The sequence below is a fragment of the Amblyomma mixtum genome, chromosome 3 (genome assembly GCF_055824585.1).
Source record: "Amblyomma mixtum isolate Tamu chromosome 3, ASM5582458v1, whole genome shotgun sequence".
NCBI lineage: Eukaryota > Metazoa > Arthropoda > Arachnida > Ixodida > Ixodidae > Amblyomma > Amblyomma mixtum.
Window position 1 is genome coordinate 215,504,318 of NC_143014.1, and position 27,902 is coordinate 215,532,219.

At 46.9% G+C, this 27,902-nt stretch overlaps 1 protein-coding gene across 1 annotated transcript; it reads left to right on the forward strand.

The window, feature by feature from the left end:
- Positions 1-267: 267 nt before the first annotated feature.
- Positions 268-27,831, forward strand: LOC149353652 (nose resistant to fluoxetine protein 6-like). The gene is made up of 8 exons (XM_089575843.1): positions 268-568; positions 11,671-11,882; positions 14,145-14,259; positions 19,987-20,074; positions 20,169-20,272; positions 24,094-24,370; positions 26,100-26,198; positions 27,119-27,831. The coding sequence occupies exons 1-8, from the start codon at positions 268-270 to the stop codon at positions 27,615-27,617; spliced, it is 1,695 nt and encodes a 564-aa protein (XP_089431969.1). The 3' UTR covers positions 27,618-27,831.
- The last annotated feature ends 71 nt before the right edge of the window (positions 27,832-27,902 follow it).

Sequence of the window (27,902 nt, forward strand, 5' to 3'; positions counted from 1 at the left end):
GGAAAGAGGAGAAGGCCCCTAGGAGGAAGGAAGGACGCACGGACGGACCGCGGCGGAAGATGGAAAACAGAGAGGGGAGAAAAGACGAAGAGAAGCACAACAGACCGCGAGCGAAAGAAGGCGAAAGGAATGAAGGAAGGAACCCCCTGCTCTCCATTCAGGCGAAAGGAGTTCCAGTTCTTTGCGGAGGGCCCCTCAGAGAACAACAACGCGTGTCCCTTCACAGCATCGCGAGCGTGCCTGGCTACCAGCTGGGCGCTACCCGCAATGTGGACCCGCACGACGCTCGCGGCCTGCCTATGCCTCGTCGCTGCGGCGACAGCTACGACGCCACCGCAAGTGTCCCGCGCCGTGGCCGACGAAGCGCCGCTGGCCGGCGCCACCACAGTGTCCGATGACGCACCGGACGTGGAGGGCCGCCTCCGCGCCCTCATGGACCGGCTTATCCACGAGTCGCTGCCTCGCATGACGGCCTTGGGCTCCGGCTCCAACGTGACCGGCGACTGCTCGGCAGCCCTCTTCCGGCTGCTCCTGGGAATGCGCAAGTTTGAGCCCTGGGCTCTCAGGCGTAAGTGTGGGCAGCTCGCGGTGCGTGCTTCGCTTGCCGCCTTGTAGATGCGTATTCTTGGAGCCCTGAAGACTCCACTGTGTCCTTCGCAATGTGTGCCGTGGCTGTACGAACAGCACCAGATTGAGGGCAGCCTTCGCGAGACCACGCACACTGCAGCTGCCTTGCGACAGCTGCAGTGTCCGTGGTGAGCGTGTCGGGGACTCGAGGTTGTGTGTTGCCGTCGTACCTCTTCATACTGTGCCGGTTTCTTGAAAGTTTGCCCGTCACTGCGCCTGATGTCGGACGTGTTGTCTATCTAGAACATTTAGGTCGGGAAAAAAATTGTCGGATAAAAAAAAGGAATAGGATAGAAACATTTTTCGAACATACTTGGGAGAAAGCTATCGCAGGATTCCATGCTCGTAATAAGTGGTAGACCTCTTTTCTATCAATATTCTTTCTTACAAAGAGAGCAGGGTGTTGTGAAAGTCGGGACTGTGCAATCACGGGTGTGGAAAATGAATTACTCCTCAGTGATTGCGTTCTCTCGCTAGCCAACGATCTGATCAATTCTTTCTTTGCGCGAATGGAGCCCGGAATTAGCCAGAAACTCACGGAAAGATTTGCTTGGAATGGCAGAAACAAACTTTACCAGTTATGCTTCACTGACAAGTTTTTTTTCGTACTTTTTGGAAGATAAACTTTATAAATTATATTCAACGGCCGTATTATGGTCGTTTACTGACAATTGGTGAATTTGAATTATCAGGCAACCGCTCTAAAACCAGTGATTACGATAGCCTTTTGCAGCAGTGCGAAAAATAGGATTCACCTCTCCAATCATGCCACTGCAATGAATATCGAATGCAACGGTGCCACCTAGCGCTCGCTGGAGGCGCCACAACGACCGCGCGCACCGGATCGACGCCGACTGGGACGGTGCTCTTCCTTATAGCGGCGAGCTTTGCATCTTTCCTCCGCGTCCTAAGGGATATGCGCCACCTGTTATGCAACATCGATGGCGCCAGCCCAGGGACTGCCAAGCGCGCAGCTTCCCGGTCCGGGACCGGCGCTGTGTGGGCCGCCAGCGGTCAATGTCGGTATCGCGCTGGCGCCTGTGCGGGCAAGCTTTCCTCAATGGCAGTCCTCTCTCGGACGCCAGGATAAAGTGGTGCCAAAAGGAGACCACTACGCCTAGCCCGCCAGCTGCAGTGGTCCTCAGGCCGCGAGGAAAGCAGTGCATCCGCGGTTCAAGGCCCCGTTATCCGGTGATCTTGGGCGCGGAAGAAAGGGGTCAGTGTATACAAATTGCTTCATCTGTTGCGCGTTGTTCGCTGGAGGCTACGTCCCTTGTCTTCCGGGAGTGGTGCATCCTTCAATTCTCTCTTGAACAATGAATGCATTTAAGACAGCGGTGACGACACAATGCTTCATTCTTGGTCCGCAGGAGATGCACTCTCCGGCACTGAGTGCACGGTGACATAACCTGTCTCTGTGCGGGGCTGACCGAGCGTTGTAAGGTATTCTTTGTACAGTTGTTATTCACAGGTTGTGTTCACCGTTTGGGACTCCTGTAAAGGCACGCTCTTAAGCTTTTGGTCAAGTTCAGCCGCCGCCTTCTCATTCACGTCAGCGGTAAGGGGTGTGATGAGCTTGTTTTATTACCGCTGTTTCCAGCAACAACAGTTTTTACTTTGCTCTGCACATCTTCACTAAATTAGCTTGGGCTCTTCAACGCATTCAAAATGTAAAATTGCATCCGGTTAATTTAAATTTTATGTTTTTTTTTGTAGGAATGCTAGCGAGGTTTTGGTAACGGCTACGTAGTAATGATCGTATAGCCAGCACGAAAAAGCTGTTTTTTTTCCCCTCGGGGTTGAGACACTCATCAGAAGCTGTGCAAATGCCAGTAACCGGATCCGTCGGTTATCGAGTGCAGCTTCCAGCGTAGAGCTCTCTTGAAAAAATAAAAGAAAAAGAAAGCATTTCTATGGAAGGCACCAAACTATCTGCGATCGAAGTAAATCAGTTTGCTTACGATGCCTCTGGCGACAGCATTGATTCTTTGTCGCAGGTCACTCATATTCGGCAAAGTCAGCGTGAACCGGCAACGCTCATAAGCGAACCTTCAAAACAAGGCGCACTGGCGCTGCTACCGGCACATGGCCAGTCACTGGCCATCACTCGAAGAGCCTTGAATGCAGAATACTGAAAACGTTAGCACGTATATTGATATCCGGAACTACAGTAAGGCGGATTTTCTCGCTTTGTAGTAGGAGCCAGGGAAAGGCTACAGAGTGGGGAATGAGACGAAATAGCCCCGACCACTGTTTTCGAACGTGAATTCGTGGTTTGTTCAAGTCCTGCCGTACGTACGAGAACCCACAACCTCTAAATCTCATGCCGCCGGAAGCCGCGGCAAGCGCTTGCTCGTGAAAAGTGCACCGCAAAAGCTCCCCCGTTCACAACGGCACCGCTGGAGGCGAACGCTGCAGGCGCGGTGCTCGTACACGCGTGGAGGCAACAGGCGTCCGCAGGGGGACTGGCGCGCTCGGCGGCGATCGGCCGCGCGCGCAGCTCGCAATCTACCGCGTCAGCTCTGAAGCACGTGTTACTTGCGCGCTCTATCTCTGGCTCGAGGAGCACATGTCCGTGGAGGAAGTTCCAAAATAACCCGAGACGCAGGGCTATATACTTTATCGACATCGCAGTGGCGGATCAAGTCCTTCCGTTCTTCCGAGACGGAAAACGGCCGACAGGCCCGCCGCTTACGCCCTGACGCGGAGCTGGCGAGGGCCATCCCTGCCGCGGCTATAGACAGCTGTTTTATGCGACTGGCTGGGTTCATTTGCTCGACGTGATCGTCGTTTACGGCTGTGCGGCTCGAACAAAAGTGAGAAAAGAATTCCTGCCTGAGGCAGTGCAAGGGGCGTAGACGAAGAAGGCGGTGCATAAACCGTCTGGTCTGCGCGGCGGCTGATGCAACGCTGCGTGGCATGACAGCGCGCGATGGCCACGACGGGGACTTTTTCCGCTGCGTCGGGCACCTCGCGCCGTTACGCATGGCGTCCCAGGCGACCTCTGTGAGCTGTGACCCTCTTCGACAACGGATTACCCAAGCGCCGTCTGAAGGACGCCGGGCGTGAGCCAGTGGCTTCCTACGTGCGCAAAGCTCCCCGGAAACAACGAATACGGCGCGCGCTTAGGAAGTCACCCCAACGGCATCCTCTGTTGCACGGCTTCCCTACAGCGCGGGCGTGTATGGGCTCGGAGAACGACGGCGCCGCGAATTCGTCGACTCGAGGAGCTCGCCACTACGCGGGTTCTTGGACGCTTTAGAAGTGCGGCTGCTGAGTGGAGATCGAGAACTGTTGTCTTGAATTTTTTTTACTTATTTCCCAGTGAACTCCAAATCAGAAAAGAAACCCTCCGACAATAAGAAGCGCGACTTGCTTTTCACGCGTGCCTGATTCGCCTTCGTTGTGTAAATGGCTCTGGTTGAGAACGATCTTTGAAACGTACGATATCGTCAGTCGTAGGAATAACCAATACAGCCCTGATGAAAGCGCGAATGTTCTGACGCTTCGGTGGTTTACACTTTCTGTTAGTTAATTTTTAGAATGATATGTCATTCATTTATCGTTCGTTACATGCTCGGCAGCACCTTCCGTTGTGAAGAGATCGTCGGTGACACATTTTATCAAACCCACTGCTTCAGAAACACTGCATTGTTTGACTCGATCATACGTTTGGCCTGCATTCCCCGAGTGTGTGCGACCATTAAACTGATTCTCGCCATCCCGAGAAATGGCAAATAACGGCTTCGTAACCACGTCAGGCGCAGTCCAAGTCACCTCAAACTATTGCGCGAACTTTCACTGAACTGCACTCGGAACGTGTTTTCATTCGCTCGCTCAGATAATGCGGCTAGATGTACACATGAACAACATTGGGGTGTGTAACAGTGCATTTAGCGAGAAAATTTTTCCGCTTGTTAGGAGAGTATACGTCGATGCGCATTAGCGTTTGGTGCCCTTTACCAACTCGGAAGAGGAACGACCGTTCATCCAGTCGGGGTGATAGGCAGGCCGCTACTTTCTATTTTTCCGTTTATATCGGCCGTATCCTCATACTTTCGCCAGCGCGAGCCGGAGACGACGAAATTCCGTTCCCGAACACCGACTGTTGCGCAAACGGGTTCCGTCGGCGTAAGTTCCTCTTGACCGCCAAAGCAGGACAGTAAACACGCAAGCTTACGTAAGCAAAGCCAGATACGGAACAAACAGGCAAATATCGCTATCTCAGCTTAGTCGCCGTTTGCGCAGGGTTCCTCGTAACCTCCCTGACGCGTCGTTTCTCGCCCGCTCTTTTCTCTTGGTTCCGACTCTGCTTTGTTTTTCGTTTTTTTTTTGTCTTCCCTCGTGGCCCGTCCAGACTTCCTCGCTTTAGAGGCGCCCACATAACTTCCGTAATCTGCATCCGGTGCGAGCCGGCGCCAGGACGGGTCTCTGAGCCCCCCAGAACTTCCTCCCCGCTAAAATTAACTTGACAAACGCCAGAAAGCGAAGCCCGCGGAGTGCTTTTGAGGAAACGAGCGGGGAATGACGGCTACCCGCCGCCGCCTCCGCCACGGTGGCTCCACGCCGGATTGTAACGAGCCGCGGACTGCCAGAAAGCGTCCGAGCACGTAAGAGGAAAAGCAGCGAGATTTGTCCGCGGCCCAGAGCGAATCAAACTGCGCTGCGCTGCAGAGCGATGGCGGAATGAACGCCCGCTGACGCCGCGCGCTATTCGAATCGCTAGTGGTACCCCCATGCATGCCGCTCGGAGGTAATTTGCCACCGGAGCAGCCATTTGTTTGCTTTCTCGCTCAATACGATGCATACGTTCGTTTCTCAGCTTTGATGAGCTCTGGACTATTAGCGCAATAGGCGGAGAAAGTGGCTGCTGTATATGTGTGTCTAAAAAAGGGAAACTAAACAGAAAAAAAGCCAGCCTGCAACAACCATCTCACTCGAAGCCTTCATATGGCTCATTATTAAAAGGCCTAATTGGGACGGTGTGCATGTTTCGAGCTTCGTCTCATGTTTGACATTTGCCTGGCATTGCTATGAGGTTTTTGTATTCTTTGACTGGCGGTCGAATTGTGGTTCAAAACGTCGGGGCTGGTTTCGAATGGAGATCAGTATGTAAAATCGGTGCGTTATAGACTGGGCCATCCAGGTGAACTAACTATCACGTTGACCAACGAGGGGATAGCTGACGCTCTCAGCAATCGCTAACTCATATCAAATCACCACGTAACAATTTTTTCCATATGGTCTTCATTGTTTACAAATTGCACTTACTGTCTGACTTCGGCAATTTCCCTGGTTTATATGAGGCCAGAAGAAGCAAAATTTGGGCTAAGCAGCAACACATTTCAGCGAAGTGAGCAACCGATGACATAGCGTATACGGAGACAAAGTTCCAAGGTCCTTACGTACTTTATAAGCTCTGGAAAGCCTCTTTGCTTTTCATAACACCAGAAAGATAAATCTACGCGAGTAGAACGATTTCATTTTACCCTGAAAAGCAATACCATAGGCGGGAAACTACAGTTTCACTTATACATGAGCTTAATTTTCTGCGCTGTAGACCGCTCACTGAGTTACCGTTCGCGGGACTGAATTAAAACTGGCTAGTGACAAAATAAAGGCTATCTCCATGGTGGTTGATGTACCCAGAAGATAGATGCGAATATATAGAAACAGATCAGCTTAAATGTTCCAAGAAAAGTACTGATAAGGTAAATGCTGGAATTTCCATCACACAGATAATTTCTCGGTTACAACGATGCTGCCACCGAAGGCCATAAAGAGTCAGAGCTCTGATGCAATGTGGACTCATGCTTTTGTGTGCTATTTTCTACCCCTCACCAGTTATACAAACAATACGACGCCACCGCTGGCGTAATTTCGTTCCATTTCGCAGGCAACAGCCTGTGTACAGGAGTTCCGACAAGCTTCGAAAGCTGCCGGCGTACACGCAGCCGAGTGAGCTACGTGACCTGGGGAGGAGGGGGGCCCCCCGTGTGACCCACGTGGGAGGTATGCGCAGGTTGCGTGCTCCGTGGATGGTCAGAGGGAGCGTGGCAGGTAGAGCAGCACAGAGGGAAAGTCCTACGACGAGAGCACGGTGAGCCTGAGACAGAGGGAAAGAGAGAAAATGAATTTCTTTTTGCCTTCAAAGTACAGCTCTTAGGGTATAGGTAAATATACATTACGGATGTAATGGACCAGCTGGCGCAAAGAGTACGTGGTAGGGAAAGTGGGGCGCGGTCTAGGCGGGCCAGTCTGGCGGCCGCGGCGTCATGCAAACTCGGTAGAGAGTAGGAGGCGTAACCTGCAGGCTATGCCCAGGGAGTTAGGTTATTGTCACTGTACGCTTAGCCGTGAGAACGCTGAGGGAGATACTGTCCCCGCGAGATTTAGTGTACTGTGTGAGTGGTAACGAGGGAGAGCATCTGCGTTTGACAGTTAATTGCAGGCATTCATGAGGGACAGCAGGATGAAGGGAGGGAGAAAGAAGGAAATGTTAGAGCAGAGGGAGCGCAGCAGTGAACGGTGCTGTGGCCGGCTTAGTGCTTTGAATGCTACGCTCCCTTTTTAAACATGTGTCTCGGAGCATCACCCACAAGAACTGGGAGCATGCCTCTGCCCTCTTCTTGGGGGCTGTATAATTCTCTGTTCACGTGATCTGCAAGCACGGCATTGATCATTAGAGTACGTTCGCATAAACTCCGCTCTGTTTAGTCATTACGGTCAGAATTCAGCGACAGTAGATGCAACTGTTCGCAGCTCAAGGGGCCTGCACAGCAAGGAGATGGTATGAAGTTGTGTTGTGTTGAGTTTATCGTACAAAGTATCTGAGGCTACCATGCGCCAAGCATGAGGTTAAAAAGTGCGTTTGTTTTTCTATTTAACTATAATTTATCTAATATATACTTTTTAAAAATAGATTTGCTTCTTTTAAAAACCTGAAATCATAGGACAAATGAACAAGAGCTTTTTCACCTAAGAGTTGTTTAGACCTAAGAGTTGTTTAGTGTTGGGTTTGATGGCACTTAGGCATCTAAGGCCATCATCATGCACCAAACGCAAGGTTTAATTTGTCTGTTTGACGGGAGGAAGTGAAAAGGTTTTATAAAATTTGTAACTGGTTTAGAACCGTTGCTTCTTTTTAGAACGAAACAACACGGAAAATATCGAAGAGTCAATTTTATCCGCAGAGTAAACTATTAATGAAATGGTATGTGTCGATCGAAAAACAACGGAAAATGCTTTTTCCTTAGTTTCTCAAGTTTCGTACTAGAAAATAAAAGGTGGCTTGTGTTGACAAGCTCTTCGCAAAATTCACTCGTAGGTTCATCTTGTTTTACGAGAATGAAGTGGTGTGTTAAGCGAGTGTCTGATGCGAAAAGCGGCATAAAATTATTTCGATGAAGCTTTGGAAGCACAGGATCCTTAAACATAATTTTAATTGCGGGGCAACTGTGGAATTTTGTAAGGTACTCTTATGGAAATACTGAAGGTAAGTGTTCATTGTTCCGATGGGTAGCTAGATCTTTCTTTTAAAGTTAGTCCATCCCTTGCATCGACAAGTTAGAAAACCAATAAAGAATGCTTTTGACGACAGCAAAAGCGTTAATAGCAAAACAAATGCAAGTCTGCCTAGGGCGGATCTGCGGCAATATTGATTGTTACAGTGGAATTTTACGACATAAAAAAATTGCGTTCATAAACAGCTGTGCATTGAAAAATACACTTGTCCAGAATTTTTGGACAAGCTCTTGTCTATAGGTAGTTCGTTGTTTACTTCCCACGTGGGCTGCCATTTGGCTCTGAGTTTTCTCTGTACAAATTGAATGATATCATTATGTGGTATATGTATTTGCTGTATTTTAGCATTACGGGCTGCTGCGGAACATTCCTCAGCTCCCTTGTTGCCACTGATTCCAGCGTGGTTTGTGGTGTCATGCCACATGGTGTATTTGCTTATATTATTAAGACAAAGGAATAATTACGTAATGATGTGATCTTGCTGCTTCACTGGAGAGTTTTGATGACAATACGAGGTCAAAATTTTCCTTCGCCACACACTTCCCGAGAAAATTCCTGCGTGAGCGGTCCTTCCTGACCGCATGGGTTTGATATCTGCCGTGAAATACACATGGAAGCATTAGGCTACATTGAAACCATTATAAGAACCGCTCTTGCAAACTGTGTACGAGAAATGTGGCATTGGTACCCTTTTCAAAGATTGTTGAACCAAAAATTCTAATATGCCAATTTATTCCGATGTATTGCACACGTCTTTGTCACGAGGCATGGCGGCTACCATTCTGGCAGCGCTGCAACCCTTCATAATGTGAACCGGCTCATCACTGGCGCATGAAAGTGTTTGACCGCCAGTCGGGGTCATGTTTAAATGAGCCCAAGCCCTGAGTCTTCTACAGAAGTCTTCGCGAGGATTCGTCTTAGAGCGCTTGCACGAAATTCATTCCGAGGGATTAAGAAGCCATGAATGATACTTAGGCCATTCACATTCCATCGTCGCCTCCTTGCCTTATCAGCCTGTGCTTAATAGTAGCCTCAACAAGTCCACTAGCTCCTCTCGATACAAACGCGGGGCCCCTCCCGACAAACTATTCTACAGAGCAATATGAGCCGGGAGACATGTCTTCAAGCGGTCCTATAAGGCATCTCTTAATGTGTGAGCAGTGTGAGTGTCATTAGGTGGAAATGCCGGCGTGTGTCTCTGCATGACTACCTCGTGAAGCCTCCGGGGTCTGCAATGAGCCGAGTTCGAGAGCTGTCTCCCAACGGCAGGCGAGAGAGAAAATTTGCACCGACGGAGGCGGAGAGGCGGGCGCAGGGACGCCGACAAATGAGTAGAGAGTGTGGAGAGATGGCAAGTGCCGCCGAAATCGAGGGTATAACGGAGCTAGGGCGCGCCATCGCCTGACCCAAAGCGGCACGCCAAGTAAAGCAAAATGTGCATAATGCAACAAATGTAAACGAATGAAAAATATTTAGTGGGCCATAAGCCCAGCCAAAGCAAAGCGAAATTATTTGATGCAACTTTAAGGGAACGGGTTGCGGCAAAAGGGGAAAGTATATGGAAAAGCACCGAACAGAGAAGCATCGGACGGAAAACCAGCACCCTAAAAGCGCATTCCGCTTTCTCAGTTCATCGCATCGGACTATCTGAGCGTCTGCCATTTTTTTCTCAGGCTGATTCTCACTTGTCTTCATGGTTGCTCCCCTCCCCTATGGGTCACTAGCGCACTAAAAGCTAGAGTAGATAGCATAGGTGACGCGTGCGAAAGGCTTCGAGGGCTTGGCTAATCGAACCCATATTGCTGCGCGACTTACAGTGATTCTTGTATCAGGAAGAATATGTGGAGTGTATGGCATCCGTATTTAACGTAGTTATAGGAGTTGTACGTCGCAACTTGCAACTGAAGTCAGTCTTGCGATGTCAGGCAATTCAAAGGAGCCTGGGTCATGTGGGCTACAGCTGTACACAACCATTGCCCTTGAGAGGGCCCACCACCAGCGGGAGTAGCCTTGCGTTTTTAGGTAATGAATTACGGTCGACTGTTCACGACACAAATATTATGTACCAACTGTCTCAATTTTCCCACCATTAGTATGAGCGTATAAAAAAGTCACCAGGTGAAACCGCCATCACCGATACTCCAGTTCAGTGTCATGGAAGTGCAGAGGAAGACGGGCGGTTGAGGAATCGATACAGTTATCGCCCATAGTTTTGTCACCCCTGGTAAAAGTGAATACCGAGAACTTTTACCTTCCTTTACACTGAGGCGCTCGTGCACGCACACTGCTCTGCTTGCGTGAACTGGAGATGGGCAATGGTCGTATAGTATTTTCACATGTTCAGCATTCTTGGAGAAAATTTTTTATTATATTAGAATATTCTAAGGTTCTGTTTCGTAAATAATGAAAATAATGGTTGATTCTTCCGATACTTGCAAAATCCTTCTATTGCAGTCTTTCCATCGCTTGCATCGAGCAGTTAAAACTGCCATAGCAAACCAACGAGGTACGTTTTTGACGATATCTAAAATCTTAATAACAAAAGAAAGCATAGCTGCCGGCGGGATATCTGCGGATATATTGATTGTTATAATGAAATTTTACAATATATGAAAAAATTGCCTCCATAAACTCTTTCCTCTTGAAAATTGCTTTCGTCCAAATTTGCTGGGTATGTTTTCGAAATAACGAGATCAGAAATTGGGAAAAATATTGTCAGGTCGATCATCAAACTGGATACGAGAAAACTGCGATGGCAGTTAGATTTACCTTTGATGATTAAATTGATGCTTTTACTCTACTGATTGCGTTTACTCTAAGCCGAGGCTTCACCTACGCGGCATAATTTTTGTGGGGAGTGGAGGTCGGAAAGGGAGGTGGGCCGAGGACGGCTGTGTGTGGGGGGTGGCTGGTGGGTTGTGCTTCTGGAGGACAGAGTTTGGTGGGTGAATGGGTGAGACGGTGATGGCAGCAGTATAGAACATCTGAATGTTGTTACATTTCGCCAATACTTCATAGAAGGTTATATTTCGCTCTTTTCGAAGCGGTAATTTGGACCTAACCGAACCAAACAAGCGACCTGCGCCGCTGGGTGCAGCAATGATTGCCATCGCACACTATTCCATTCCTTGTTCCTTACAATGAACCTGATTATTACGTCGATGCCTCATTTCTCTCCTCTAGTTAAACCGTTCGAAGCCCACCCGCTTTCGCACGCAGGAGCTGAATTTCTACTGACTAGACATGCATCTTAGACGTACCTCGAACGCTGTTCCACTGCGACCGGTGGTCGCTGCGAGAGCCGAAATCTCTTCGCGTGCCTTGCGTCTCGTCTTCCCCAATCACGAAGTTAGCAAGGTGAAATAGTCGGTACATATACAAAGACGCGGGCATTTATACTGGGGCCACCAGGAACAACAAGCGATCAACAAAACTTGACAGAACAAAAACTCTCATCGCAGGGCACGGAACCCGCCAGACGCATGCCGCAGGTACTGAGATTTATTGTTTTGTGCGCAGTGCTGGACGCCAACTCTCGCCCACCGGGGGGTCTCATTTCGGGGACGTTCAACGACCTGGGCACCTACGACCAGTGCCTGTCCACGGCGGCGCGCGATGCCGACGGTGGCGTCCACTTCTCGGGCCAGTATTGCACGCTGTACCTTCAGCCACGCCGGCTGCCCTTCTTCGAGAAGATTGTGCGCCGGCTCCACGACGAAGTCTACGATGGCGTGAGTGTTCCCCTCTTGGCTCTTCGGTCTCTCATAGCGCTGCAACCTCGGAAGGCCATGCCCAATAACAAGTCTGGACGAGCAGTTATTTCCCGTTTCTTTCACCAAAGGCCATATACTATAAAGATAATTTTTTCTTTCGGTTTCTACCTAATCTTATCGTCCCCGGCGCCGCCTGGAAGATCGTGGTGATAGCGGGCGCTTGGTGCCGCCGTAGTCAGTGACGAAGGGGGAAAGTAATTTAAAGTAATCCGAAATAAAAAAAAACATATGTTAGACCACACCTTGTGCCTTGCAGCTCACTTTGGCGATTCTTTTTACCTATAATATTTCGCAATCAAAGAAAAAGAACAAAATTCTTTGTACGAAGCTGGTGGTTGTGGGGAGCCTCAAAACGGAAACTGAAATGCAGAGGTCTTCACATGAATGCGGTTGCGAAAAGTATTCAGGCTTGCCCTAAATGCAGCTGTATACTTACCAAGGAGTGCTCTCTAAACGCTGCGCAGGTTAAGCTGACACAAGAGAAGGCATCAATAAGATGAGACATAGATTACGCAAGAGGAGGCGGTCGTGTCCGGTTCAAGCATGTTCAAGCCAAACAGGGAAGCTGGCAATTTCTGCTCGCGTTAACTGCCCTAGCTTAGCACTTTGTTGCAGGCAATGGTACTTCTGCCAGGGCGTCTGGCATAGGGCACTCCAGGTTGTGTGCCTCACAGGATCGTGCCTACACTCTTTGTATTTCTTTCTTGGCAGAGTCGCCGCAATCTACCGAAGGAAGCGACTGCAGTGCGAGTTTAATGGTGCGCGAACGACGACAGTGGAGCCAGGTACACGTTATGTGAAGTCTGTGCCTGGGCACAAGCGTGCGAAGAAGCAGCAGACTAAGGAACTCCGTCGAGTTTTATTTGTTCTGCGATACTTCGTTCATTGCAGTACGGAGATAGTAAGAGATGGATTTGCGTATTTCGCACCAAAAGATATCTCCTGTAAAAACAAAAAAAAATTGACAAGCAGTCCAAGAACCTACTGAGGAATAGGGGAGGCATAGTGCAGGCAAGTTAACAAGTCTAAATAGGCTAAAACCAATGAACACAAAGATACGATAAAAATTCAGTGAACACAGCTAGCAAAAGAAAATAAAAAAAAATCATTTGCATGTACTTGGTCAAAGACATGTTGGTGTTGCACGAGGGTTCAGTACTTCCACCTCAATGTATATACCACCCGAAATAATCCTTTGTGGCAGTCTTCAATACAGCAATATTTTGCAGTAGGAGTGTATGACGTAGCGCGCACGGTGGTGGTCTATTGTTGGGATCCGTAGCATTCAGCCTGTGTCTTTGGTATTTTTTTATCTGCCTTGTTTTAATTAAGACACTTTTTGTGGTGTTCGGGACTGGCCACTTATTTCAGAAGAAAACTCACGGGTTCCGACACCCCTGTTTACTTCCTGAGAAAAATCTACTACTTTCTGTGCTGTTTGGTTTTTCTTTTTGCTTGCTGTCCTTGGGTGCATACATTCGCGTAAACACTTATTTCCCCAGCGTTGATTCATGCGGGAAGTCTGTGGCTGTCACGCCGACTTCATTTCTGCTACTGTACTTTTAGCGTCACGAAATTTAATGCACGAAATATTGCTCCGAATATGCCCTAATAAATTAGCGAAAAATAACGAAAGTTTTCATTGAACAGGTTGGCACTAATGTTTATGCGCTTTTACTGACATCAGTTTGTGTCCAATGTTAGTCCATCCTTGAATAGAGCATATTGAAATATCTCTCAGTGTTGGTACCCCACGCTGCATAATGTAGTAGTAGTAGTAGTAGTAGTAGTAGTAGTAATAATAATAATAATAATAATAATAATAATAATAATAATAATAATAATAATAATAATAATAATAATAATAATAATAATAATAATAATAATAATAATAATAATAATAATAATAATAATAATAATAATAATAATAATAATATTCTGTTTATTTCAACAAGTTTATCCAGTAAGCTGCCAGCTACGCTGTAAAAATGTAATTACTCTAAATACCATAGATTTTGCTTCGATAAAAGGATCATCCACATTTTAATAAAGGCACAGTGTGAGACTGCGCCTGCAAGGCCTTCATTCTGCACCAGAGACAACTCAGGCCAGAGCAGAAATATCCGCTTTGTCACGTTTTGTATTGAATGTTTTTCCTTGAGAGTATGTGATTTTATGCGAGTATGTGAACTTATTCGGTGCGTCAACTTTTGTTTACAGGCAAAGCTGGACTTCTTCAGATTCATGTACAACGACATGGCACACGGCCTCCGCCTCGGGGTCTGTTTTCCTTCGGCGTGCTCAGCGCGCGAGTTTCAGTTCCTCATCGGATCGCGTAAGTACGCGGGCGTATTGCGTTTTGCCCGTCTGATTTTAAAGACTATAAAAGGCGAATTTCACTTACATGGAGCTAATATTTTTTTTTTACCAGAGGCTGCGAAAGAAAAGGTATTCCAAGGTTAGGTAGACGCGCAATATCGAATGCTTTCTATTTTTAGCGTGTTCACTTTCCATGAAGCTTTCAATGAAGGTGCTAGGAGCCGCGAAAACGTGTTCTAGCATCGTTACGGTCTTTTAGCTCGCGCTGATAAGTTTGCTGCGAAACTTCTCGAGTAGTGTTTTAAGGAGTGACTGAACGCAAGATACTTGTTCCGTGTGCATGCGTGTTGCTGGGTTTGCACCAGCAGCGCTACTTGTGAACAATTTGCTAAACATTGCAGTGTGTACAGAACGATAAGGCTGGATAGCTAGCTCTACAATCAAAGTGTTCTTTTTAAGTAAGGCGCGTATTTGCGTGCATTCACATGTCCGGCAGTGATTGGTATGTTTGAATGCACGGCTGAGTGTTTTAGCAGGATGCAGATTATTTGGGTGGCAGAAAGTTAATGTCAGAGCAGATCATAAAATTAGATGGTACCATTTTCTATCCCTCATTTTGACACAAAGAAGTACTAAGGTGCTTAGCATGGTCATTTAACAATTTCCTTCGCGACTTGCTGCGGCCCTCCACACCTCAAATATAGGCGGAAGGCGTTTGCATGCGGGTCTCCAGATCGAATACTGCTATCATGTACCGGCCAGTGCATTTTTCTTAGCTTGCGGTTAGGTTCTTTCTGCTACCAAATCAGCTACCTCAGATTTTTCTGGTAGGCACTTGCAGCACTTTTCACATTCCTAAAATTACAGAAAAATTAATACAGCAACCATCACACAGCTCTGAGCGTTGCTTCGGCGCGTATTTGCCTATGTATGCTGAATAGTTGGAAATAAATCCGTGCGCTGTATGCATAGTTTGCCAAGCAACACAAGTAACGCCAGACCCGTCACATGTACTAGTCATGTGAGGCAGCACGTGCTTTTTAAAGGGCTGTAGATTGGCTTTGGTGCGATAAAACTAAAGCTAGAATGTCTTTTCTCTGTGGGATGGGAAAAAGTCTAGGAGGATTTTTTCTTTGTCACATCATAGTGTTGTGCGTCCTGTATTGCATCTTTTGCGGGAAGTTAGTACCCCAGTCCTTGAAATGACTACATCGGTGTTTGAAGCTGAAAATTTTAGTCTTTGAAGTTGTAATTTTTGTACTCATAAAGCTCTTTACTTGATTTATTGAGCACTTCACAGGTCATTGCTGTGTTGGCAAACCACTGAACGTATAAAATTTAAAAAAAAAAACAGGTTTAAAAAATCAAAAACAATTATTAGTCCATAAAATGGCAGTCTTGGCAAAACCACTGTGATCAAGATGGACACATAAGCACACTATACAAGTATGTACACCTTATATATTCAGGAGCATCGCATACAAAATGCACTGTTGCGTATGCGCGCTTCCAGGTAGTCACCCGCATTTCTGTATCGAATTTTTTCCTGTCAGCCTATGCTATTATTTAGATGTTACAGGGGATAGTTTCATCTATATCCCGAAATCCGGAAAGCGACCTTTTTCACAGAGCACCCTGTGATGATATTCTCATGAAGAAGCCTGCTTGTGGGTTCTGATGGATGGTTCTTACTTATTGGGACACTGAGGATGAACTGAAATTGGGCTGTATAGATGGATTACCGTGTTCTAGCGGCAAATGTGCTACTTTATCTGAAAACGGAGCTTCTTATAAGTAAGGAAGGGTCAAAAAACGAAATACTGGTGCTGCCACCACCAGCTGTTTTCCCAAGCAAACTGAGCGCGTCGATGCAATTTTTTGTCCGCAGATCCTTCAGGCTAGGTTAAAGCGCTACTCACTCCCCAAACGGTGACCAAGGAGTTTTTTTTTTTTTTTTTGGCCCCGACGTCACGAGTTTGAATCGAGCACAGGGGAAATTTTTTAATCCAATGTACGAAGCAATAAATCGCCTTTTGCTGCCGGAAAAAAACCAACACAACGAGAAAGACCCATGGAATCGATATTTACTGAGGACAATAACTGAATGGTTGGTTGGTTTATGGGGGTTAACGTCCCAAAGCGACTGAGGCTATGAGAGACGCCGTGGTGGAGGGCTCCGGAAATTTTGACCACCTGGGGTTCTTTAACGTGCACTAACATCGCACACTACACGGGCCTCTAGAATTTCTCCTTCATAGAAATTTAATCGCCATGGTTGAGATCGAACCCGCGTCTTTCGGGCCAGCAGCCGAGCACCATAACCACTGAGCCACCGCGGCGGCCTGAAAATAACTGACTGAAGCGGTCCTACGTGCCCATTAACTGAACGCATCTTGCTTTATTTAGGAGCATCATAGTCTTAGTTGCTTTTCCGCCATTAAACTTACTAAATAACTTACTAAATAACTTACATTATTAATGTCAACGAATATCTGCAGCTGAGTACTCTGAAATTTAGGAAGAGCTTTAGAAAGAATGGAAGCATTGTAATATTCGATAAAGTGTAAAGGATTTCGACGGATCTACATGCGAATCAGTAGGAAATAAATAATGCCACCTGGTATATTTTATTTCTAAATACACAATGTACATTTTTGGTAATATACGCGAAGCAGTAGGAAATAAATAATGTGACCAGGTATTTTTTATTTTGAAATATACAATGTACATTTTTTTTATAATATTAGCTCAAAGAGGTGCTTACATCAATAAAAATGGCAGCCTACCTTAGTCGGTACACATATAAGCATATTTAAGGCTGACCAAATTTCTTAAATGAAGACGTTCATACCGTGGCGCGCTCGCTCATGAAAGGCGGTAAGTTGTGTAAAGGTGAGCTATCCATAAAATGTCAGGAAGATTCATCACGGCTCGCACTCTGTCATTAAGTGTTGAAGGTTACGTGGCAGAAGTAATGAAAGAAAGTTCGTCTGCGCTGTATTGTAATGGCTACCTACATTCTACCACGGAATAAGCTGCCACAGAGCTCAACAAACAGTTGATTCTGAGCTGGCTTCGTGTGACGTGAAAGCCTGACCTTTCTGAGGTCGATCAGAAACCAACATACATTATTTTAGGGTATAGAAAACAGAGACGAAAGACGATCACAACCTTCTTTCTTCTTCGAGTTATGGACTGGTTGCTTTATTTCCGGTAACTGCTTTATGTAAGCTCACACCAAGCTAAGTAACCATGAAATGATACGAAAAAAGAAGGAAAGTCCAAGACCACGGTATAAACTGTTCTGTTCGTGTCATCCATCTGATTTTGCGATTATGTGCAGAACAGCAACAAACTTTCTAAATGCGCAGATGCAATAAATATGTGAGTGATAGCTCTCGTTCCAGTCCAACCAGACCAGTCATCCTTTCCTGGTGTGATTTTTGCTCACTTTCCAGTAGAAATAGCGATTCAGTCCTTCAATGCCGAAATTATGAAGGAGTGAAAAGAAGAAATCGGTACATAAAATATGGTAGACAATGTACGCATTCAAAGGAGAAAATAAAAACTTTGTTAGTGTCGCTAAGACTCCAGATAACGGTATGTCGTCGGTACAGCAAAAATTAGCATTTTGTCAATTTTGTGCTGCTAGTCTGAGTTATGTGGAACCCCAAATCGAATACCTCGGATCAACTCGATGGCCCAGAAACTGTCGACAGTTTTTTATCCAGCTAATATCTCGCTATTCTTACTGTGAAGGTTGTTAGGAAGTTAGGAAATTAGAGGCGAGGGATCGTTGGACGCTGGCTGGAAGTCGCACCAGCCTGATGGTACCCGGAGGATAGCTGAACGCATGCATTTAGTTCGCCCTTTTTGTAAAAATAAAAACTGCGTTAAAGCGACTTCATCGGAGTCGGTTATTTTTTGAGAAATCAGCTTCACACCGCGTCAGAGTGTTTCATCCGCGCCAAATGGAACGCGAACAGAACAACTGAAACGCGAGCACAATCAAAAATATTAGCGGCTGGAGAGGAATTACTTGCGTGGCCTAATAACGCCTAAAAAGAGCGGTCTTTTCGCCTTCGATGCGAAAATCAACTGATTTAGTAGTCTGCCTCTCGAGTCTAACATCTTCCGGTTTTGCAGTTCGCGCTATTGATCGCCTATTGATCGCTATTGATCGCAGTTGATCGCAGTTGATCGCCTTTCATTTGACGCTCAAAGTACCTTGAATGCGTACATGCGACTCTCATTTATCTCTTTTATACTGCCCCGAAGAATGTTCGGAGTGCAAAATGAGTGTCTTGAACCCTCGACGGATCTTGTCCGCACGCATTATCTGTTCAACCCTTTTGTAGTACGTTATTCATTTTGTGTGCTTTATGTTATTTCATCTGTTTTTTTTTAATACGAAGTAAGAACTTGTAGTCATGGCTTGTATTGCCGACAAAGTCTTCCTTACTTAATTTTCTTGAAACAAAAAAGGGTATACGCTTGGAGGTCATATATATTCCCCCGTCAGAGCGCGCATACATTATATGCTCGTGTGTGTTTAACAGCCCTTAAAAAAAAACAACAACCATCCCTTCTGCAGCCAAAGTGCCATTGGAAATAAGTGAGTAGTCACTGCGCTTCCTAATAGCCTCCTTTTCAAGATTTGTGCACCAATAGGGGCGCTTTGAGACGCCTTCCAAGTTGGTTTGTTTGTCTGAATTAGCTATCAGCAATTTCCTAAATTAATAGCCGCCACGGGGGCTCAGTGGTTATGGTGCTCGGCTGCTGCCCCGAAAGACGCGGGCTGGATCCCGGTCGCGGCGGCCGAATTTCGATGGAAGCGAAGTTCTAGAGGCCCGTGTACTGTGCGATGTCAGTGCACGTTAAAGAACTCCTGATCTTCGAAATTATCCGCGGAGTCCTCCACTACGACGTTCCTCATAGTCTGAGTCGCTTTGGGACGTCAAACCACTTGAAACCATTTTTCGAAATTCGCGAGTAGCCACAACTTCCAACACTATAGCCAAACGGGCGAGTTGGTGGTACATATTGAATGCCAACAGCGCAAACGACGCAGACAAAGTAGAAGAAAACACAGGACAAGCGCTGTCAAGGAAAGTAGTACATTTTATAGAAAAAGTGGCCAACTTATCAGCTAGTAAACACAACCCATGTTTCTACGTGGCATCAAGGTATGCAACCTCACTGTCATATAAACACAGGACAGCGCTTGTCCTGTGTTTTCTTCTACTTTGTCTGCGTCGTTTGCGCTGTTGGCATTCAACAACTTCCAAGCTTCTCGCGCTTCACTGTGGGACTGTTTGTGATTTTTACCTAAATGTGTGCACTCCAGTGTGTGTATAATAACTAAATATGCGTCACAAAGCTCTGCTGCAAGTTTATGAAGGCACTGAAATACGTTGTACGGAGCACAGAGAAATGTCACAGAAAAGGAACCGTGGACCAACGGATGCACAAAGTTTTGCTCACGTTCATGTAAACATTCAAGCTTCGGCTATATATTTTAACTAGCGCTGACAAACGGAACTTTTGCCGAGATATCAGGAGGATACAGCTTGTTTTGTAGACACATATTATCCTCGCCATTGCAAATAACCGGTCTAGTAGCACGCGTTCTGTAGGTAAAAATGACACACCTTAGCACAAGTCAGTGCATGTGTTTACATAACAGGTTTCAGCTTTCCTGCTATGAATGAACTTATATCTACCTTGCACGGCTTCTTCGCAGTGGTTAACCAACACGGCTTTGACGCCACCGTCAAAGGATGCGTGATTAAGGAAAAGACGCCGCTGAGCGCTACGGAGAAAGCCCTCATGTAAGTCTCGCATAGCCTTCGCGCCGAACGAAAGGCTTGAGCGATGCGGAACGGCGGTCATCCATCGTCTCTCTCTTCCCGGTTGCGCGCGCAGGTATTTCATGGCCTCGTGCATATCTTTCGTAATCGTCGGCTCGCTCACGGATATCTACCTGCGCAAATACGGCAAGGAAGCTGGACACGACCTCAACAACATTGGTGAGTGCTCACATTGGCTCGCTGGAGCCGCCCAAGAAAGATACAGGAAAAAAAAAGAAGGTATGCGCTAAAAAGCGACCTGTAGAGAGGTCATTCTATCCACGTTGTACAGCAGAGGAAGGAAGCGTTTTCTTCTGACGGAAGAATCGCTCAACTTTTTGAAAGGTTTTTCAGAAGTATATTAATCTCTTTGTTGTAGTCTTTCGAGACAGTACTTGAACACCAGCGCTCCTGACCTACGTTTCGACTATAGTATAAGTAAACTTCAACAGCCGCGTAATATAAAGCATGTGTCATAGATTTTTTTTTAACTGATCTGTTGCCATCATAGCTTTTGAATACAGTCTAGAATAAGCTCTCTTCGATACCTCGCGCCACAGCAAAATGCTATTCTGCATTTATTTATAATTTGTCTCACCTGTTACGCGCTGCCCTCCACTCGCGTCTGTTTCACTACTCACATGAGTAATGGGGATAGACAAGACGCGGGCCAATTCGCTACCCAGGTCGTCAACAGGCACAACTGTAACCATTCAATACTGCACTACCTCTATCGCTCTCATTTTACTTGAGGAAGACATAGCGTGCTGTCGACGTCGAATAGACGCTTGCTTGGCAGGTGCAACCCCTTAATTAGCTTTGAGATAAACGGCCACCTTCTGTCCTAGCTTGATAACTACGGCGAGGAAGGGATGGATTAAACAGGGGTGGAGGGGAGTGCCGACTTAAAGAGTATGGTGTTAACATTAGATGATGCTCAGAACCAAACAATAAGCATTCCGAAATTGCCTTGCGCACGGGCGGAAGCAAATCTTGAGGGTAAAATCAGTCTTCAAGCCTGCAGGGCCTGTTATTTATTGCCAGTAGGGCTGGAGTACTCGCCCGTCCCAAACGAGGCGACGCTCGGTATCCGCAGTGTTGCATTGTGGGCATAGTCCCGGTGAGAATCATCTTCGTTAAAACTATGTCAGCAAGATGTGAAAGTAGCGTGGGCCTGAAGTTGACGAAGTTGTACATGTCATCGTGTGTTGGTGTTCGCATTCTGAACGTGTTGCTGTACAAACCGACTGCGCTGTTTGGCCTGCGTTCGAACTCAGTCGATATACATAAGGTTTAGATGTTCTGGAAACGTTAGTGCGGAGGAAAAGACGTCGTTGGTTTTCTGGGTGTAGTGCTCGGATGCAGAGATTTGCCGTGCAACGACGTGACACTTCAGCGTTCGTGTTAAATGGGTAGAAAAGCAATGCGCAGACGGCTGCGACATCAGCATTCAAACGCAACTAGACCATGTACACACAGAGATTCCTCGCATTGACGCTGCTTCGTTAAAAATATCCACGAATTGTTTTTCCGTTGCACAAACAAATTCTGAACGAACCATACATTTTTCCTTTTATTTCACTTTCTGTAAACAACTGCCTGTTGCATTCTCTGACAAGTGACTTCACTACTCGTGTTCTTACACAGCAACTTGAAAATGAGGGTTCGTTAAACAGCATAAAATGAAATCAACGCTGCGCCGGGGACCAATGCATCTACTGTGAGAAAAGTGAGCCGCACGAGGTTCACTTAAAAAGCTCTGGTAAATACTGCGCAGACATAACGGTAGAATATGAGTTGCCTGTCTGTCCTTATCTGTCTGTAAGTGCGTCTTTGTCCCCTCTCATTCCTAAGCACCCGCCGCGGTGGCTCAGTGGTTACGGATTTCGGCTGCCGACTCGAAAGACGCGGGTTCGATCCCTGCCGCAGCGGTTGAATTTCAATGGAGGCGAAATGGTAGAGGCATTGTGCTGTGCGGTGTCAGTGCATGTTAAAGAACCCCAGGTGGTCGAAATTTCCGAAGCCCTTCACTATGGCGTCCCTCATAGCCTGCATCACTTTGAGACGTTACCCCCCCCCCCCCCCCCCCCCCCCCTTTCCATTCCAACTGATTCGAAAGCGAGGACAGATGAAGAAGGGACTGTATGAAGAAAATAAGAAAGGCACCGTAGCGAATTCGACCTTCTGCATGGGTTTCTTTGACATGCGCTGACATCGGACACCACACGAACGTGTTTCGTATTTTTACGCGGCCGCCGCAGCCATGCGATTTCGGTATAGGCGGTTCAGGTAAGAGCTATGACTCATGCACGTAATACACCCGACGCGTTTCTTTCTCACGAACTTCAGAGGACACCTGTAAATGTACCACTCTCATTCACTCTGTACATCTGACGCTGCTATCAGCGCTGAAAACATTTGTTGCCCAGTTGCTGATGGCCGTAACTCATGGTTCCGCCGTCTAGCGCCGGCTCTTTTGAAGCGCACTGATTTACCTTTCATTGCAATTCACGCTGTACATAACTCGCTGCAACCCACTGCACATAAAGATGTGGCGGGTTGCACACACGGACCACGCGGAAGGGACGCTGACCGCAAACGCGCTGCCCGAAAACGTGCACAAGTGTTTGCCCACATATTTCATGGACAAAAATTGGCAACGTTTACGCCATACTGCGTAATGCGGGAAGCCCTGCGGCAGAAGTATCCCCTGTCCGCGTTGGTGACGCTTCACTTTTGATTCATAGCATGACATTGCAGGATGCATGAGCGTCCTCGCACAAGAGTTTCTCGTTATGCTCTGTCTAGTCGTCTAGAGCGAGAATACGGTAAGCGAGCAACTCTGTGCATTTTTTTGGAGGAGTTCAAACTTTCCAATGCAGCACAGCATCCACACCTCAGCACATGCCGTGACTGGACACACTTAACGCTGTCTTGGAACGGAGTCGCAGCCTTACAACGAACTTACGGCGTGATCCCACCGAGATCGTACTATTATAGCAGCAGCGTTAAGCTTTCAAGGCTCGCGGAAGCTCATGCTCTAAGGGTGACGCTAAATGCAGGTTGCCCCTCTTTGCTGATTCTTGATAGCCATTTTTTTCTCACTGCGCGCTCAAGTAATTTTCAACAGCGTTTTCAGCTCCACAAGTAAATTTACGCTGCGCCATTAAGGAAGAGAGCTTCTCAAGAATTAAGCGGCATTGTTGGCTCTTGTATAGCATGTTGATCTTAACAAGAGTCGGAAAAGGACGAAATTTTTCGACACTAGCCTACACTATAGTTTGTTCACGTTTACGTAACATTTTGCATTTCGTTTCTCTTGCAAAAGGTTAGTGTTTCTTGCTCTTCTGTGCTGTTTGTCCGGGAAATGTAGCTTCAGGAGCGGCAAGCTATACTGTGATTTTAAATACGAGCAGATCTGAGCCATAACGCACGCTCTTCGTGTCTGTGCGCTTACCTTAGCAGCACGCATGATGACATGTAGAGTCTTACTTATGGCAGGATTTACAAGTGACTATCCATAGATGTCACGTCACAAAATGCGGTGATTATCCGTTAAGCGCATTATCGCTTAATTTCGTTCCTCCCCGTTGCATTTTACATCGATAGTGCGCATAAGTAGTCTTTGTAATGCGTCGGTTCTCACCCGAGGCTGAGCAACTATACCAAAAGGAGGCGACAGCCGATGCATCGATCGCTCACGGTCCGAACTTAAGAACTGCAAGTATTTGCGAGTCTAGTCCCACAAACGAGTCAAAGGAACAAGTGAGTAGGTTTTATGCCGCATTTTGAGCGTTCATAACTGATTATTGCAGTATAAGTACGTATCCTGGAACACGCACCGTGCTTACCTCGCGCATTATGACCGGCGTGCTCTCTGGAATGAAACCCACGTACCCAAGCTGACGAGTAAGCTGAACTCTTCGGCGAACCGCCGTGGCGCTCTGGCAGCTTATGGATCCTGCCAGTGACTGACCTGTGACACTGGTGTGGGCACGCAGGAACCTTCTTCAAAGTGGTTCTGTCGTTCAGCGCGGTGGCCAACACGGAGAAGCTCCTGAACGTGCGCGCCGAGCGTGGTAGTGACGCCTGGCGGCTGCGGTTCCTACACGGCCTACGGTTCCTCAGCGCCAGTTGGGTGATTCTGGGCCACAGCTACCTGACCATCGAACCGACGGCCGTGGGCGAGCTGCTGCGCATCGTGCGCTTTGGGAAGAACTTCATCTGGTGCCTCGTCGGAAATGCGTACCCTTCTGTCCAGACCTTCCTCTTTATGAGGTAATGGTGTTCACACATCACAGCCGCTAAGACCTTCATAATGGCTATTGTGGATCGTTTGAGAGGCTAAAGCGGCAGCGGAAGTGCTAGCCGTTCTCGAGTGTCGTTCTCCAAAAAAGATATCTACGGTGGTTGAGCACCAGGAGCCGACATTTCCGAGCCTATTCCGTGCCTCTAAGCCTGCAACTTTAACCGCTTCTTTGCGCGAATAGTTACTTATACCCCTGTCAAGCGCTCAAGCTGAGTGCACTTACGGCGAGTGCGCTTCGGCATCTGGAGTGATACTTAAGGCTACGCGGTGCTAAGCGGGAAAGCAAAGTGCACTCGTAGGAAAATAATGAGACAGAAAATGAGCAAAATATTTGAAGAGGGCGAGGGAAAAAAAGATTTTAAAAATTTATTGTTTGACGTAATAGCGCAAATAAAACTACCTTAAACAGTTTTTAAGAATAAAAAAAAATTAAAATAGCAGAAAGAGCCAAGACAAGCAAAGACTATCCAGAATTTTGACAATGCACAAGATGGCGGCGCTAGATAGCTGTGCTAGAGTGGACTTTTAGCAAGTGACACTCTTCGTAAGTGTACTTTATTTTGCGCGCTTGACAGGGGTATGAGATGATTAGCACGTTCACATGGCGCATTTCAGGTATGCGCCTGTCCTGTTCTCTTGTCTCATGTCCAACATTCTGGGGCAAGAATCTTGGAAATTGAAAAAAATTATAAGACGTTGTTATGGAAATATTGAAGGTTCTAGTTATTTCTTCTGATATGCAGCATAATCTTTCTTTTGTAATGTATCCATCGATCTCATCGAACCGTTAAGACAGCCACAGAAAACCAATGGGGAACGCTTTTGACGAAAGTAAAAACATTAATAGAAAAAAAAATTTCATGACTGCCACGGGGTGATATGCGGATATATTGATTGTTATATCGCAATCTTACATTATATGAAAAAACTGCTTTCATAAACGGTTTCCAGCTCAGAAAAGCTTTTATCCAGAATTACTGCATATGGTGTCACCGCTACAGTTGTTTCTTCAGGTACAGTATTGTGAAGTACATCGCCGTATAGCTCATTTTCCGATTCTATTGCATTTCAATGGCGTACGTATTGCTTCATGTATATTTTATGGTCGCACGACTAGTAGTTGGCGACAAAAACGTTTTCCCTGAACTTCTTGGGACTATAATCGAAGCGCTGTCACACTGGGGCAGTGTGCGTATGGACTTCCCTACGATGGAAGCGCTTAGATGAGGGCCATAAAGTAAAAGGGAGAGCGCCACACTCAGCTGTTACTTCGCACCACTATATGCTATGAATAATCGATGATCTATGAGTGTAAATTCGATAATGACCAATTCCTCATATATGGGCGTTAACCCATCAAAGCCATCTTGCTATACCCTTAAGGCAAAGCCTAAGTGTCCTCTCTTATTTTCTGAATGCACACTGCAGGTCAGTGCCAATGCCTGCAAAGCACAGTAATGATTTTTTCAGAGGAAGACAGGACCGCGCATGTCACGGTGGCCGCAATAACAGCCGGGAACGAACAATCTTTAATCGCTTATATCTTGCCAGCGTATCTAATGTGGTTTCCTAGACCGCGTGACTTCATAGATGCGTTGTTCGTTAGCGGAAGATGCGTGTGTACTGCTCCGGCAAAAGCACGCACTCGTGGTAATTCCCGTTTTGGTTTCTTTTTTATTCCTCTTGGAACATTTCCAGCGGATTCTTGCTGAGCTTCAACATCGCCAGGCACTTGAGGAAAAGAAAAGGAAGCCTCTGGCTGCCGGTTACCTTGCTGCTAGTGAGAAGATACATCAGGTAAATATTGTGACTCACTGGTTGCTCGTTACAAAATACATTCCGGCTAGGCTCGTTCGAAGGCAGCGGCGGCCGGTGACGAGCCGTGTTAGGCTTTCCGGCACCGGGATTTCGAAAAGCAGACATGACTCAAAAAACAGGAAAGAAGAAAACTTACCATTGGCGAAGGTGCAGCCCTATCGCGGCGTGCATTCTCTTTTATCACGTGGCAATGATGCGACTACGGTTAACCATTACCAGCGGCGCAGTGATTATCGCGCGACTCTTCCGCTTGTCATTTTTAAAATCGCGGCTAGAGCACGAACAAATGTGATTCGTGAATGCACATTGCGTTGCTCTTACAGATTTTATTAGTTTGATCCGCTGATTTTGCAGTTCTAATATTTGCTTCGCCCCCGTCTCCTGCTATTACTTATTCTGCTGTGTCTTGCATGCAGCTTCCATGTCCTTCGTGACTACTAGCTCTCCGCTACAACGGTGATAGTCTTAGACCTAAATATTTGTTTCTTTATTTCATCTTTTTGTTTCTTTAATTTATTCTCTTGTTTTTTTTTTCTTTTTCGGCACCTTTATAATGCGCCAGAATCCGTACTTGCAGAGCCTCCTGCCCAAGCACGTGACAAGGTGTAATTTAGCGTCGGGGTCGTGCTACTCTTCCGTCCGCTATCGTAACTGATCAGCCCTTACGTGACAGCCAATCGCGCGATGCTCTCCCGTGAAATGACTGCTGTCATTACGGCTTCAAATACGTCTCACCAGTAACAATAAGTTTCTATCATCCGCTCCCGTGAGTCAAGTTCACTGCGGTATGTTTCGATGGCTTCGAACCTACAAGCGAAAAGATAGCTTTCAAACAACGCACACAGTAAGTGCAGAAGGGTCGACTGAAGCGTCGAGGCTGGCGCCTGATTGTTTTCCAGGTTGACAGCGCCGCTCATGTTCGTGATCGGCGTGTGGCTGCTCGTCCCGCTGGTTGTGGACGGACCGCTGGCCAAAGAGCACCACCCGTCCATCTTCGCCACTTGCAACCGAAACTGGTGGCGGGCGCTCATACACATCAACAACTGGAGCGACCTACTAGACATGGCAAGCAAACTTCATGCTTTGTGGGCCTTAAAACGGCTCCTTGCTTATAGGAGATGCGCACGCAGCGCGTTGCACATAGCAGCGCTGGCCGTGAAGAGGCAGCAGGGTAACCCTGAGCAAGATATTGCTATGTTTGGGGTTTGCGCCATCACCGTTTGCACTACTAGGGCCCCCACTTGTGCGATACTCCCGCCGACACCACGTCGCAGTCGCGCTCCGCCATCCCCGTTCCCGACGTGCGAGAGCCATAGGCGTCGGAATCACGCGAGCAACCACGCGGCGGCTATGGAAGCGCGCTACTCGTGCCGTGTCCTTTCATGCGGTTGCGTTTGAGGCGGTGTTGGCTGAACTGCCTTCGCTCGTCCTACTCGGTTTAACCACGTAAAAACCATACCATTTACTACATGGAAAACAGCATGATAAGCACACATCAGAAAGCCAACAGTAAACTAACAAGAAAAGTCAACATTCACGCAATTCTGCTTTCTCACGTTTATATAATTTAAGCAAAAATTCCCTGTCATTTTTTAGATCTAAGCTTACTGGCTTAGCGCATTAATTCAGTGAAAGCTGATTAGCATTAACAGCCAAGAAGTCTGTGGCAGGCCCGTTCGGGGT

What these genes read in the sequence shown, in the direction of transcription:
- LOC149353652 (XM_089575843.1), top strand. Translation starts at nt 268, where the DNA reads ATGTGGACCCGCACGACGCTCGCGGCCTGCCTATGCCTCGTCGCTGCG. An exon ending in ACGACGAAGTCTACGATGGC is followed by an intron (nt 11,883 to 14,144) that starts GTGAGTGTTCCC and finishes TTTTGTTTACAG; the next exon opens with GCAAAGCTGGACTTCTTCAG. An exon ending in GCTACGGAGAAAGCCCTCAT is followed by an intron (nt 20,075 to 20,168) that starts GTAAGTCTCGCA and finishes TTGCGCGCGCAG; the next exon opens with GTATTTCATGGCCTCGTGCA.